General features: G+C 42.4%; 1 protein-coding gene across 3 annotated transcripts; it reads left to right on the top strand.

Annotated features, from left to right (window-relative positions):
* The first annotated feature begins 3894 nt into the window (after window positions 1-3894).
* On the top strand, window positions 3895-14413 carry znf148 (zinc finger protein 148). 3 transcript variants are annotated; one of them, XM_041951467.1, is made up of 7 exons: window positions 3895-3998; window positions 6157-6533; window positions 7625-7750; window positions 8599-8722; window positions 8853-8936; window positions 9050-9168; window positions 9340-14413. In XM_041951467.1, the coding sequence occupies exons 1-7, from the start codon at window positions 3899-3901 to the stop codon at window positions 10969-10971; spliced, it is 2562 nt and encodes an 853-aa protein (XP_041807401.1). In that variant the 5' UTR covers window positions 3895-3898; the 3' UTR covers window positions 10972-14413. The 3 variants fall into 3 exon arrangements, with proteins under 3 accessions (XP_041807401.1, XP_041807403.1, XP_041807402.1); XM_041951469.1 differs by having other exon boundaries at window positions 3917-3998; window positions 6157-6473; XM_041951468.1 differs by lacking the exon at window positions 3895-3998 and adding an exon at window positions 4873-4957.
* The last annotated feature ends 236 nt before the right edge of the window (window positions 14414-14649 follow it).

Genomic DNA, 14649 nt, shown 5'->3' with positions numbered 1-14649 from the left:
TTACTTTTTAGGTCTCAAACACACACTACATAGACCATTACTTTACAGCCATATTACACTTTACACATGTATTTAACGGAGGAAAACATTTTCAATAAACTTTAGTGATTTTCAGTCATGCAAAGGTGCGTGCACACACACACACACACACACAAACACACACACATACACCTGTCTCCCATGGTGAGTCCCGCTGAGCCTTCCCTGCTCCACTTTTTTTTTTTTCATCTGTCATTCTGGAGCATGTCAGTGTTTAACCCCCTCCCACGCTAGCATGCATGCATGCGCGCGCGCGCACACACACACAAACACACATCGCCTTTCTTTTTTAACAATCTGCACAAACAAACGCAGCTTTTTCCCTTCTTTACACCTTAACACACACACACACATACACCACACACACACACACACAAAGACAATCCAGGGCACCGGTTTAAACAGACAGACACCAACAGTTGAAGCAGTTGTCATATACCTTTTTTTGCTCTCTCTCTGACTCTCTTTATGTCATTACTGCAGCTGATAGAGTCTGAACTGTCATTTACCATCTGTTTGTGTGTGTGTGTGTGTGTGTTGAGGGGAGACACAGGCTAGTTGCATATCTTCTCATGGCTGACAGGAATCATTTTGTAGTCCGGTCAAAGAGGGCATCTGCCATCCCACCAGACTCTCTCTTTTTCTCTGCAGGAGAGTACACACAACAGTTTAGGAGGCTGCAGGGTTTCTTCCTCCTGGCTGCATCCAGAATTTAGGCTGCTTATGGATTTTTAAATACAAGAGTGTGGCGCCCATAGCTCAAAATAAGAAGGTTTAAAATTTTTAAGCTTAAACTTGCACTTTCTTGGTGAGTTGGGGTAGATGCTTGCCTGTTTAAATCCTCTGGGCGTTCATAGGGGAATGTGGTGATATGGCGTTCCATGAAAAGGTGGCTGAAGTACAGTGTGAGCTGCAGTCGGTGATTATGGCGCAGCAATCGCCAATCTGTTAGAATTTATAAGGGATTGAATCATGCTTTTCCTCCCCTAAAAAGGCCACCCTCGTTTTACCTCAAGATGCGTGACATAAATTTATATCATGAAGATTCGGTTGAACGTAAAAGGATGAGTAAACTCTTTTGTGCAATGAAAGACCCAGATAAACTTGGTTTTGGTATGCCCATCATTACTTTCCTGCTTAAATGTCCTAAAAATCTTTCAAAGGCAACATGTCCTTGGTGTGTCCTTCACATTATCCACTTTAAGACTCAAACAATTTGTTAATTTCCCTTGGTTCAGGGTTGCTGGAGATGAAAACAAAATGCTTTGGACACAAATGAAAAATGGCAATCATACCTCACATGCTTAATAGCTTTATAAGCCATGTGACAGCATGTAGGCATTAGGGGCCAACGTGCCTGCAATATTGAGAAGTCCGTGATTAAGAGCGGCCAATAGATGTTCTGTGTATGTGTGTGTGTGTGTGTGTGCACGCGGACGTGCGTATAAAAGTAAATATAACAACATCTACCTGAACTTCGATTGGACATAGTATGTTGAACAAGCTCATTGATGTCAAGGGGAATATAAATGCGCTATGCGTAAAGGCATTAGCGGGGTAGTCATGATAAGGAGTCCAAAACATGGCACAAGGCAGATTAGGTAAAAGACGCACAGGAGCCAATAGAGATAATCCTGTTATCTCGTTGGATGTAAAATGCCAATGTGGGAGCATCCTCAGAGACCAAGATGAACTGAACATGAACTAATGCTGCAGATACGGAAGGAGGAAAGGGGGGGCAACAATATTGACAACCTGGTGTAAACACTGTTGTTCTTGACCTTAAGGGACACCCACGCCGTTTACCGCAATGTCACCGGCGGTCTTCGTACTCTATTCGAGCCCACACACGCGCGCCCGCACCGTCTTCCGTTTGACACCAGTTCGATATCCTCCTGATGACATTGTATCACCTCTGAGAATTCACTATCAGTAACAACACCGGGTCTGTAGTACAGGAGCCAGCAATGACGGATGGTCGCTGTCAAGTTGAACAGAAAGGAATTTGGGGCTCTGCTCATTTGGGGTTTGGGATACCGGGTGCCGGTGGAGACGCACTTCGGCCATCACCGTCTAACCAGAGCGCATTTAACATTACGCACGACAAGAATGAAAGTGAACGCGCGCGCGCACACATACACACACACACACACACACACACACACACACACACAGTTAACCTAGAAACACGCGTACACAACAAGAGAGACAAAAGGAAGACAGCAGACTTACGGGATGACCCTGGGCTCTGCGGGCTCCTCTGTGCGCCCCATTGCGAAATTCCCGTTATTCCCGTTTTAACGGAATCCTCAAATGCCGTGGTCGCAGTCCACGTCTCTGCAAATGTACCACAGGATCACATAGAGGATGAGGAGTATGGCGAAGATGAAGAGCGCTACTAGGATGGCCTTGGTCACCGGAGAGATGAGCGACTGCATGTCAGGAGCAGAGCCGGGCAGAGCGGCGTGCGGCTCCGCGTCCGTCCGTCCTCAGTCCGCTGTCTCTCTCGCTCTCCACCTCTCCTCTCCGCCGCTCCGGTAGCAACTGTTGAGGACGGAGCCCGGGGCTTTGTCGCGCGCGAACACACACATTAAGAGCCTGACGCACATGCACACGCACTCCGCGACGCGAATTTATACCGGCGGTCCGGGCGCGCAACGCGCGGGGGGCTTCCCTGGCTAGAAGCGGCGCGGGATTTGGCTGTCTGTCCCCAGTTCCACTCTCTCCGACTGCCCGTCGCACATCAGAAGAGACAGACAGGAGTGATAACAGCCGCGGCTCGTTCAAAGAAGGTTGCGCTACAACAAAAACCCTGATGTAATTCAGCAGGTGGAGATTTGCTTTAAAGCCAGAGGAGACGTCTCTAGACACAGAATGGAGAAGTCTTAAGTTGCGCGCCCAGCTGCCTCACTTGTAGGCAAACAGGTTGATTAGTATTCCTCACGGCGGAGTGTGTGTGCGCGCGCGTGTGTGTGTGTGTGATGGCTCGGCATGACAGCCTATCATCTTATCACGACCCTCAGCATCCCTTTTTGCGGCAAAGCTGTCAGTCGAAGGATTAATAGATAAATGATTGCGTTGCATGAAACCTCGTTTTCCACTTGATCCGCCCGTTATTGCCATTTTACACTGTTCTTTTTGTGTTGGTACTGATACTGCTGCCTTAACGCACCCCCCGAATTAATCCCACAATAATCCCGTAATAAAGGGAAGATGGTCTATACATGTCATGGAAAACTGTTGTCATGCCTAATGCAGCTGTAGATGCAGGAGTTAAACAGCATTAAGTCTGACATGGTCATCACTGAAAAGCTGGGTCTGATTCCTGAGAGGGCTGCAGCTTTTTAACAAGCATCTGTGCTCAACCTTCAGTGGCATTTTTGTGCCATACATAGTCAACACTGACCACAAAAATGAGGAACCAGCATTGTTTTCGTAGTTTCACTGTAAGCAAGAAAAGAGAACAATCCCATCACATGACACGACTTTTTATGTAGCCTGTAACCCACTAATAGGGTCGTGCTTAAATTCCGCATGGATCGTATCAGATGACTACAGATCACATTTAGCCACTGTGCAGCCTATTAGCCCAACAGACTAGACAGCATTATCCGTTTTTAACCACAAGTTGATATAGGCCTACATATTTTTGAGTGACTAATTAAAAAGGCCAATAATGACAACAAAGTGCAGAAATGACAGATGAGATTATCTTAAAAATCATTTATAGACGAAGGTCGCTAGAAAGAAGCGCGAGGGAACATCATTATCAGCAGCAGCGATGAAAAGCGCATCGCGCTGTTCCTCACTAACCAATGTTGACCGCTAGATGGCGACAAATAGAAATGTTCATACCTTCATGAAACGTGATGGTGTATTTGATTATTCCGCACACCATCATTACACTGTAGTCTTGCATAACAATCATGACAGCTATACGGGTTTAAGACGCATAGCAGGTAAGAAGAAATTATGCAGCTTTAATAGTTGGCGTATCACTTGTGCGCTACTCAGACGCTTGTTATTATTCGTCTTAGTAGCGAGCTAGCTTGTTAGCGAACGTTAGCTTTACTAGCAGGCAATACATTGTGGCCTATTGGGCAGAGTGGCTGAGGAAGCTTGAGGCGCTAGCGCCAAAGCGAAGTAGCCCTGCTGACAAGTTTGGTGAATGTGCAAACGAAAGTAGTGCTTTTTGCCTTTTATGTCGTTTGACGTGAGCTAGAATTAATTGTTGAACACAGCTTGTGAGAAGACACGTCTAATGCTATGAGGATGCGTTGTCAATTGAAGATTACAGTAACAGAGACAGACCAACGTTTGCAGGAACTTGCTAACAGCTAGCGAACTAGCTTCAAACAGGCCCTAGACATTTGTCAAGTTAGTGCAAATAAAATGGAACTTCCGGCCGCAGCCGTCATAGTAAAGTATTTAGTGATGCGCTTGTGTTAATGCTTGAGGGGTAGTGTGTATGCAGAAATGATAACATGCTGAACTGGTTTGGCAGCTTTTGTAGAGATTGTAAGTTATTATGATTGCGAGAAAAATATTCTGTATTGGTTTCAAGCTAACCTAATAAGCATCCGAAGTATTACCAGTTAGTACATAAAACTCTGCATGTGGTCGGTTCATGTTGTTTGTGGCACAATTATGCTGGCCATAATCATATATTATACATTTCAGTTAATAATACAAATGTATTGTTAACATAATACAAATAATAAATAATACAAATAATACAAATGTATTATTAACTGACATGTTTGTTCTGCTTGTCGTAAACTGTGAACGAGCTTTTACTCTGAAGGCACATTCGCCGGTCTTCCTACATTTCTTCAGCGGTCGTTGAAGATGTGATGTGACAAGCGCAGCTAGCTAGCTGGCTAGCAAGAGACTTAACCCACTTAACCTAAGTGACACAGTGAGTGTGTTTACATATGGGACTAAGTGGTTGTTGTTGTGTTTTTAAACCGTGACAGGTACTTACCCGCTTTATTGCCTCGTGGGTCAGTCTACACTAGCTAGCTAATCTATTACAAACGGCCCACAAGTGCTACGTTAGCTAGCGTTACCGTTTTAAGATCAAGTGATTGCTCGTTCACTAATTAGGTCTTGTAGAAGTGTAACAAGTCAGGATAACGCCAGTGTAATTTTGCAGTAAAAATGTATAGCTGGTTTTCTAGCTATTGTTTCAGTTCTTCAAATATCCTGTTGTCAACGCAGTCTGACATTTAGCCGTCTTTGAGAGAAATATATGAAGATCTGCCTGGTTTATGAGTCAAGTACATTAACGTTAGCTTACTTAACGCTGACTTATATAATATGACTTCGTTTTACGACTTCGGTTCATAGAAGCAGCGCATTATTTCAATAAATTCTCAACTTTCTGAGTTGTTTCACATCGCTTGCTATCACTTTATACTGTGTTGTAAGTTAAGTTACATGTTCTAAGATGAGATTACAAAAAAAAAACATCTGACCCAGTTACAAAAGTTGACACTTGACCGAGAAGAGGCATAATGAGCAATAGATGTGGAGCTGAGTGGGGTCGTATTTTAAGGTAGCAATTCATATTCTGATAACTAGTATTACATGTACTAGTGAGTGTTAATGAAGTCTACTGGGAGGCGAATCTACATAATAGTTATAACAACAGAGCCCCCTTTAAGGTTATCTTAAAGATCACTTTCATAGGGATGGAAAAACTCATGCCAGCTGGAATAGAGCCAGTGTTGTTGACTTGTTCTTGCCAGGGTTCAGTACCAACATGACTACCTGTTTCTTGAGGTTTCGTGGTGCCGGGAATTGAAAGTGACCAAAGCACTTTAACATAATACGCAACCATCACAATTTACAAAGCTTATTGGAAATGTAAGATTATCATCCTAGTTACACCTGAGACACCTGGACTCCTGTTTTGCTTTCTTCACATCAAGGATCTCTATTGAAATACATTTGGGGCTTTTGCCATCCCCTGATGCCTTTGTTGTGTGTGTGATTTCACGTCTGCCTTCTCGTCATGTCAAATACTCCACAGTGTGCAGTCTACACTAAAACGTGTGTTTGACATTTAGCTTGACGCTATTGTCCAGTCATGTTTGTGTTTATTTGTTTTTACAGGCTCAAGAACTACTCTATGTAAAATGAACACTGAGGACAAGCTGGATGGCATGCTGCTGAAGTGCAGCAGTGGGGGAATAGATGGAGGAGGGAGAGTCGGGCTGGTCAGCGGAGGAGGACTGGTGGTGATGACCCTGGGCGAACGATCGCTGGTAAACCACCCTCTGTTGGCCGAGGACGATGACGACGAAGACGAAGATGAGGACTTGACTGGGAGCTCGCTGGTTACACATGACCTGGTCCCTCCGGAGCAGCTGATGATGCAGGAGGAGATGACAAAGAATGGTGGAGGAGGAGAAGAGGAGGGAGGAGGCGAGGTGGGAGTCCATTTCCCCCTAAAACTCACCAATAAGTTGCCCTGCTTGCTTCATATGCCAGTGAGTTCATGCTGGTTATGAAGTACTGATGAGATTATTTGTGTGGATACTGTCTCCACGTCATGATAGTGAGTTTTCTTTTATGTCATCCCATGCAATGTGAGGTATGGGGCATCACTTCCTGCAGCATTGAAAATTCACTGAGGTATTGACACATACATGAAAACCATCCTTGGCCCACTTAACTGCTGTTGACTGACACTCATGAACTAGCCTAGTGCTGTTTTGCAAAACAATGCCGAAGAAGATTTAATTAATCACATTTTGTTGAAAAAGCAGCCTGAAGTAGAAGGCTGTATTTAACAATTGAGTTAAGGACAGTTGCATAAAGTATACAATATTAGAAGGAGAAAGCCTGTCACCCCACAAAACATCACTGAAAATATAATTCTTAAACATTAAGGGTAATATATTGTATTGAGGGATCCCCTCACTCAGCCTCGTGTACTTGGTTCAGGAGCCTTTACAGTGAGAAAGGCATTAGCCAACATGATTGTGCTTTTTAATCTTTTGCATTACAAAAGAATAAAGATACAGCACAGGTGGTGAATATAAGGCTGTTTTTTACCCTGAGTGTGATCGCCAAGGATAACCTGAACTCATCCACGGGGTCAGGCATGAGGCTGCATAAAACAGAATTCCCTTTTATTGCAACATGGATGTAATTTCTGTCGTTGTGGCCATTGTTTCTAATGATAAGAAACACTTTGTGCTCACTATATTATTTGCTTAAATGAGTGCAGCATTGTTTGAAATAATTCAGATTGGGGACCTGCAGATGCTCCCAGGCCAGCTGGATGATGTGATTTCTCAGCATGTCCTAGGCTTTCTAGGACTTGAGATTTCTCTCCAGTGTATTTTGCCTTCAGCAGGGAGTCATACTCAGAGGTGCTTGAAGCACATCAACTGGCTTCTTAAAGTTAGGAGGAGCAGCTGCTCCACGGTTAGGTCCCCTCACATTGGCAGATTGTCCTCTGTTTGCCCTATTGCACCTGTCTGACCTGGATAAGCTGCTGTATGTGTGGGTGGGTTTCAAAGTAGGTCATGTGCCTTGTTAAATGTCTTGCCTATCTATGGTCCTACTTTTACAGCTGAGCATCAAGCAGGAGCTGAAGCTGTCTGAGCCACCGGCCCAGAAAAAGAAGGACAAAAAAGGAGTGAAGGACCTGATGGTGTGTCCCAAGAAGAAGAAAAGGAAGCAGCGTTCACCAGCAAAGGTGCAAGTCAATTTTATCTTGGAAAACATTTTTAGAATGGCCTGACCTGCATGTGTGTGAGACTCTTTCACTGTGATAGCTGTAAGACAGAAACTTCGTCAAGTTGTAGATAATACCAATAGAACCACTCCATTCCGTCCCCTTTTTTTCCCCATTACTTCTCTGTTTAGGTACATAGCACACTGATCCAGTACTTACAGGTAGAAACAATGCAGTCTGTCGATTTGGTCAGAGAGAATCAGAGCAGCCAGAGTCGTCTCATCGTCTGTGCTCTGATGTAGGATTTTCCAGCTCTTCTGTTTTGTTGTTTTTCTGCAGTCTTTTATCTTGCTGCCTGCAGCCTTTTCTCAAACATAGCTTGTTTCTTGTTGTAATGAACATCCACACACAAGGAAGAAAGAGCATGAGACATTCACTGTGTTCCACTGTGTTCTTGTTTTAATAAGAGTAGTGTAGCTTAGAGCTTAATGTGTATGCATAGCCAGCTTGTGGTTGAGCGAGCGAGAGAGAGATGACAGAAAAGTGACAGTGAACAGAGGAAAAGCTTAGCACTAAGTTGTCAGTTTGGCAGTAAATGTACACTATAGGTTACAGGGTATCAGTAAAAAAATGCTGCAGCTTCTCAAGACCAAGAAAAGTTCCCCAACCGCTGGAAAAGTGAAGGGGGGGTTAGCCCCTGAAGCTGCAGTAACAACCCCACCGACATCTAAGTGTACTGTCTGTGGTGGAAACTCAAAACAGGGTTTAGGTACATTTGGGAATGGGTTTGGTTCAGATTTTTAGAGTACATACCAAAAGTGTTTGGTGGAAATGCAACTTATATGTCTGTATTCCCTTTGCTGTTGTAGATTCTCAGCATCAATGATGATGGATCATTGGGCATACAAAACCCCAAGTGTCACGTTTGTGTTCACTGTAACGCTGCGTTCAGAACCAACTACCACCTACAGAGGCACGTCTTCATTCACACTGGTACGAATTAGTCATGTTTTAAAAATGCCATTATATTAATTTCACTTTGCTTTGAAATTAGATATCATGTTGATAGTGATGATGGTTGTTATCCATATAATTATGTTTCTATATATCATTGAAACTCCAGGTGAGAAGCCGTTTCAGTGCAGCCAGTGTGATATGCGCTTCATTCAGAAATATCTTCTCCAGAGACATGAGAAAATCCACACCGGTGAGTGAAGAATGAATGCAATCAGGGTGTATGAGGATTTTATTTGCCATTGTAGTCTCAAGTGAGTCATCTGTTCTTTTTCCTTTTTTCCCATTTCTTGCATTTTGGTTTAGGTGAAAAGCCTTTTCGCTGTGATGAGTGTGGGATGAGGTTCATCCAGAAGTACCACATGGAGAGACACAAGAGGACTCATAGTGGCGAGAAGCCCTACCAATGTGACTACTGTCACCAGGTAGGCTCTGTTTTAGTTTGCTAGTAAATGAGTGCACCTGTGAGTACCATTGGGTAGTTTTGGAATTGTTTTGGCTTGAATTGCCTGTATTGCCTCACCTCAGGTTTACCACTAGATTTATTTCAATTTACTGATGCAATAGAATAAATGTATTTTGTGCTCTGTCCACAGTACTTCTCCAGAACAGACCGGGTTTTAAAGCACAGGCGAATGTGTCACGAGAACAGAGAGAGAAAGTCCAACAAGGCTGCTGGTAAAGTTGGGCCGTTGCGCGAAGCAGATTCTTTAGGCCTCCCCTTTCTCGCCAAAGAGTGTTCACTGCCCAAGAAAAAGCGCCAGAAGTGTGCAGACAAGAGTTCAGGCGCTTCCACTGCTGCCCAGACAGACGGGCACACTGTTGTAGAAACGGAGGAGAAGGAGGAGCAGAGACAGAATAAAATTGAAGGTCTACCTCTCTATGCTGTGCCCTCCAAAGTCAAACATGAGTATGTGATTGCAGACTACTCTGTGGAACTTCCTGAAGACACGGCTAGCCAGCACCAAGAGGGAGACGTGTCATCGGAAGACACGACTCCTCCCAAACTAGTCCTGAAGAAAGTCACCAAGAGGAGTCTTAAGCAGTCCAGTGAACAAACTCCTCCCTGCCTGTCCACTTTGTCTTCCTTTGAGGAAAACACTAAGGTCGCGCAGTACACCTTTGAAATCGTGGACAAGCAAGGCCTCTTAGAGGTAGAAAGCAACACCGAACTCGAGTCAGTCGAAACTCTTCAAGGAGGACCAGCAAAGCCAGCAGCCAGCAGCACAAACTACGACGACGCCATGCAGTTCCTCAAGAAGAAACGTTATCTTCAAGCTGCGATGGCCAACAACAGTCGGGATTACAGCCTGAACACGAGCAGCATCTCGTCTCAGCCACCTGTTACACAAACTGTGGTGTCAGCCGTCATAGACGAGACAGTCCCCGCCACCATCCTGGAGCCACAGCCCATCAACGCAGAGATTAAAGCGACACATGACAAGAGTGTGTTGCCAGACGAGGTTCTTCAGACGCTGTTGGACCATTACTCCAACAAAGCCAACGGGCAATCAGACATTTCCTTCAGTGTGGCTGACACAGAGGTGACGTCGAGCATATCCATCAATTCCTCCGACGTTTCAGACAGCAGCCCCGTGGAGAGCCTCGGAGCCTCGAGCGCCCAGGCTCAGCCAGCTACTGAGAAGGTCAGCCTCTTGCAAGAGTACTCCAAGTTTCTCCAGCAAGCGCTGGAGAGGACCAGCCAGAATGACAGCTACCTGACCAGCCAGAGCCTCAGCTTGGTCTCCGAAAACCCCACCTTAGCTGGACAACCTCTGTTCTCCACCGAGAAACAGTTTCCTTCCCCCAGCAGGTTCAAATCAGGGATGAGTTCTCCGCTAAGGTCCACTTTAGAGAAACCTCACTTTGGATTACTGGTCGGGGACTCCCAGCACTCATTTTCATTTTCAGGTGATGAGACCACTCCTCCCTCTGCAGTGTCCCCAGCTGAGGAGGACTTTCTGGAGCAGGTCTCGCCCTCCAAAAAGACAGACTCTTCTCAAGGCATACTGCAGACTTTTCAAATAAGCTCCTTCGATCAGAACTTTAAATCTCATTTCCAGGCATCAAGATCTGGATCCTCCTCACAGTTTACTGTTGCCAATGGACAATTAAGTCTTCGAGGACACAGCACAGACTTCTCAGAGTTCCCCTTAGTCAGAGTCACTGAGACCAGGTCTCAACTGAGCTCTTCCCCTGATGTTTCATCCAGTGAAACCTTTGGCTGAAGGGAAGGAGGAAGAATTCATTTCTGTTTATGATTTTAGCAGCACTTTATTTCATGTCTCCTGTTTTGCCAAAACAAGTTTCATTGCAACTTTGTGCTCTTTCTCAAAGCATTTTGTTATAAAACATTGATGTTTTGTTTTTGTTTTGTTTTTGTTACGTGCAACCTCATAGACTGGAAATACTGAAAACTGATAAATTCTAATTAGCATTTCCCCTTTAAAAAAAGATAATTTGTAATCGTGCATGGGTATATTTCTTGCTCCAGAATGTACATTTAGAGATTTAGTGACCAAAGTGTAAAGCAAGAGATAGAGTGAAGTATTCTCTCACAGCGCTTATCTTTCATGTTCTGTCAATCAGTTTGCCTTGCACAAAAAATTATCAAGTCACTCTTGCTGCTTAATGCAACATTTCCACTTATTCAAACAAACCCCTTTTTACTGTATATATGCCATTTTGCTCTTACTGCATCTACCTCCCCTCGCTGTTCATCTGGTTAAATTTAAGTTCACTCCTCGAACCTTTTTATTCCAGCCGTGTAACTGCGGTGAAATTGTCCAGTGAAAGGACACCATGATTAGATCAATACTGACTCTTCACTTTATGTTGAAGTCACTTTAATATCACCTGAAATGGGTGTTTCCACATGATATGTGTAATGAATGCTACAGAACAGATTGAACTGATTGTATTAATCTCATATGGAATCTAGTTTATTTTCCATTGACAGATTGGGCCTAATTTGGTTGGTTTGACGGCCAAAAAGAAGAAATTATAGTTCTCATTTATAAATTGTTTTAATGTTGTGTGGATTAACTCACCTCATCTTTATTTATATAGCACTTTTCATACAGACATGCATCCAAAAGTGCCTGGTATAGCAAAATTGAAACAACACAGAGAAAAAATAATGTAAAAAAACAATGATTAAAGCTTAAAAACTAAGGCTATAAAGTTACTCCAAATTAAAAGCCAGATTACAAAGATAGGTCTTTAATTTCCTTTTTAAAATACAACGATAGCCTTAGTGATCTGGCTGGAACATAAGATGAAAGAAAATCTTTAAATCATTTAAAGCTGGAGCAAGGATAAATGTATTCCCTTTTAATATCTTGGCACTGATGTAATAAAAAGGCTGCATCAGGATTAGATTTAAAAGTTGTTGTTTTTTTTTTAAGATTTTGGTATCAAATAGCTGCACACATGTAATGATTGCAGGATAATTCTTATTTTCCTTCTGAAGTATAGGTGAGTTGTAGTGAAATTACTTAAGAAGATTGTGCTTCATTTTTGCACAATTTGCACATTTTTCACTACAGGGAATGTAGTATGTACTTTCACAGTGGAGGAAATGCATAATACCTTTACTTAACAGGCAACTTTTTTTTCTTTATACATGAGATTTCTGAGGCGGACCTGTCAGTGGAAACCCTCGTGGTGTCAGATTTGGGTCATTTGAAACTACAGATGATGCTTTTTGCTTTGCGTCATTCATAACGTAGCTCTTAGTTCTGTTGTACGTTGTCTGTTGTTCTTTGCTGGAAGATGCACGGGTTTTGGGGAAACAACAATGTGATTAGACCCTGAAAGTCAAAGTTTTATTCAGGCTATATTATGGAAGACAGTACACGAGGAAATGAGGTGCTTGGTTTTCCTTTTATCAGTTTTGCATCTGTGCCTTTCTTTGTTTTGTTTTTTTTATTCCAGCCTTTCCTTTACTCATTCCTGTACATTTCTTTTTTTCTTAGGCAGCGCTCAAAGGCTACTAATTCCACTTGCACAACAAACACATAAGCTATCAATACGAGATCTGGGAGCTTTATGTAATTTTGCCCATCATATTTACAATTTTAGCAAGAAATTGCACCCAGTTTTATTCTCAAACTATTCACTGACTGTGCTGCAGTGTGTGTATATGAGTACAGAATCTTGTTTCAGATATCTGAAGTTATCTTATTTGCTAGAATTCAGTAGGAAGCCACATCTGTCCAGGCCCTGTTGAATAAAATGCGGTTGAGCCAGGTCTCGTCTGTGCTTCATCACACTGTTGTTTGCTTTCCATGCGTACGTGTATGTGTGAATTCTTCGGTGCTATTGTGTAATACACTGTTTTTATATGCACCGTCAAATTAGGTTTGGAAACTGATGTTAAGCTCCCTCTTGTTACAATTCTACTGACAATCAGGGACAGACGGCACCCACATCAATCATCAAACACTTTGTTTTTCCTCGTCGATCATTCCCGCTAGAATGTGTAGAACATATTCTGCTGTAAATACATTGTATATTTTTATGTTCTGAGAAGTACTGTTAGATCTTTGTGTCAATAGAGTGACAAGTCTTGTGCAAGAGACACTTTTTGTCAGTGGAAGGCACAGTAATTAGTTTTCCAGCATTTATTCCATTCAACAATTAATCCATTTCACTTGCTGACAAGATGTGGCTTTCTGAGGTGTGTGTGTGTGTGTGTGTATATATATATCTCACCACTGTTATCAGAAGAAAATTGACACTTTTTTTTTTTGTTACAATTTTATTGATGATTGAGTTATTTTTTGTAAGTTAATGCAGTTGATTGTGCATTATGATGGGATTTACTGTATACTGCTGTTGGTAATGGAAACCCCACAGAAAATGTTCATTAGGTTTTAAAGTAAAACTCCACCACCATCATTTTTTAAGCATAACATGCTTCACCTCAACAGCTGTGGTCAGCTTCAGTTCATGTCAGTTAAAACAGATTGTGGGTGGAGTGTTACTCAATAAGTTTTGTGGTTGAAATATTCCACTCGCTACCCATTTCAGTGTAAGCAGTTATTGAAAGCACAGTGCAGATGAGTAATTCTGCTTTGGTAAATTGTATCCCATGAGTTATAGAGCAGTACTATGGTATTTTTTCCTTTTAATTAACTATTGTCAGTAACCTGGCCATAAGTGTCCTTGTATAAGCTAGAGAAAAAAATATTTGTTTTGTGTAAAAAGATCTGAATTATGAATTTTTTGATAAAAACTATTTTTGAAACATGTCATTTATGGCACTGATGTGTACAGTATATCATATGCAGTCACTGTTGCTACCCTCATTTATCTCTGTACAAGTCGTTTGTGTCAAGATCTTTCAAATGCAGATGGGAATGTCCTCCTTGAGTCTGGACTTTTGACTTTTCATACTTTTAAAGAACCTGGCGAGGAAGCCCTGCTGCTTCAACGCGAGGTCGATCTCAAGTTAGACTGTAAGGTTTATTTGCATGGTCTCTAACTTGTCGGGTCGAGTGAATTTGTTTTCTGAATAATGTGCAGCTTTAATTGTAGCTGATTCATTTCAGTCAAGTAACCCATATGATTAGATTTTTGCAATATATTATGATTTGTAAACAATCTGATTAAATTGTTGTTTTGATTGTTGTGTGTCACGTCCTTATAAATAAAATAATTCACCGTATTTGACCTTGAATTGTTTTTGATATGCAAAAGCAAGTTTTATTAACAATTTATAGTTTAGTTTGATACTTCAGTCTAAGAAATGTCAGGGAATTGGAAAAATGTTCATCACAATGATGACTGACGATCTGACAAGTACAATTTCAAGTCTTTAAATGTCATTTTTGTCCCACTAACAGTCCGAACCCGAAGATATTCATTTCACAGTAACATAAAACAGAGAAAAGGAATAAATC

This window comes from Chelmon rostratus, chromosome 13 (genome assembly GCF_017976325.1).
Source record: "Chelmon rostratus isolate fCheRos1 chromosome 13, fCheRos1.pri, whole genome shotgun sequence".
Taxonomy (NCBI): domain Eukaryota; kingdom Metazoa; phylum Chordata; class Actinopteri; order Chaetodontiformes; family Chaetodontidae; genus Chelmon; species Chelmon rostratus.
The sequence above is the reverse complement of the archived record's forward strand: the minus strand, read 5'-3'. Positions and strand labels throughout refer to the sequence as shown.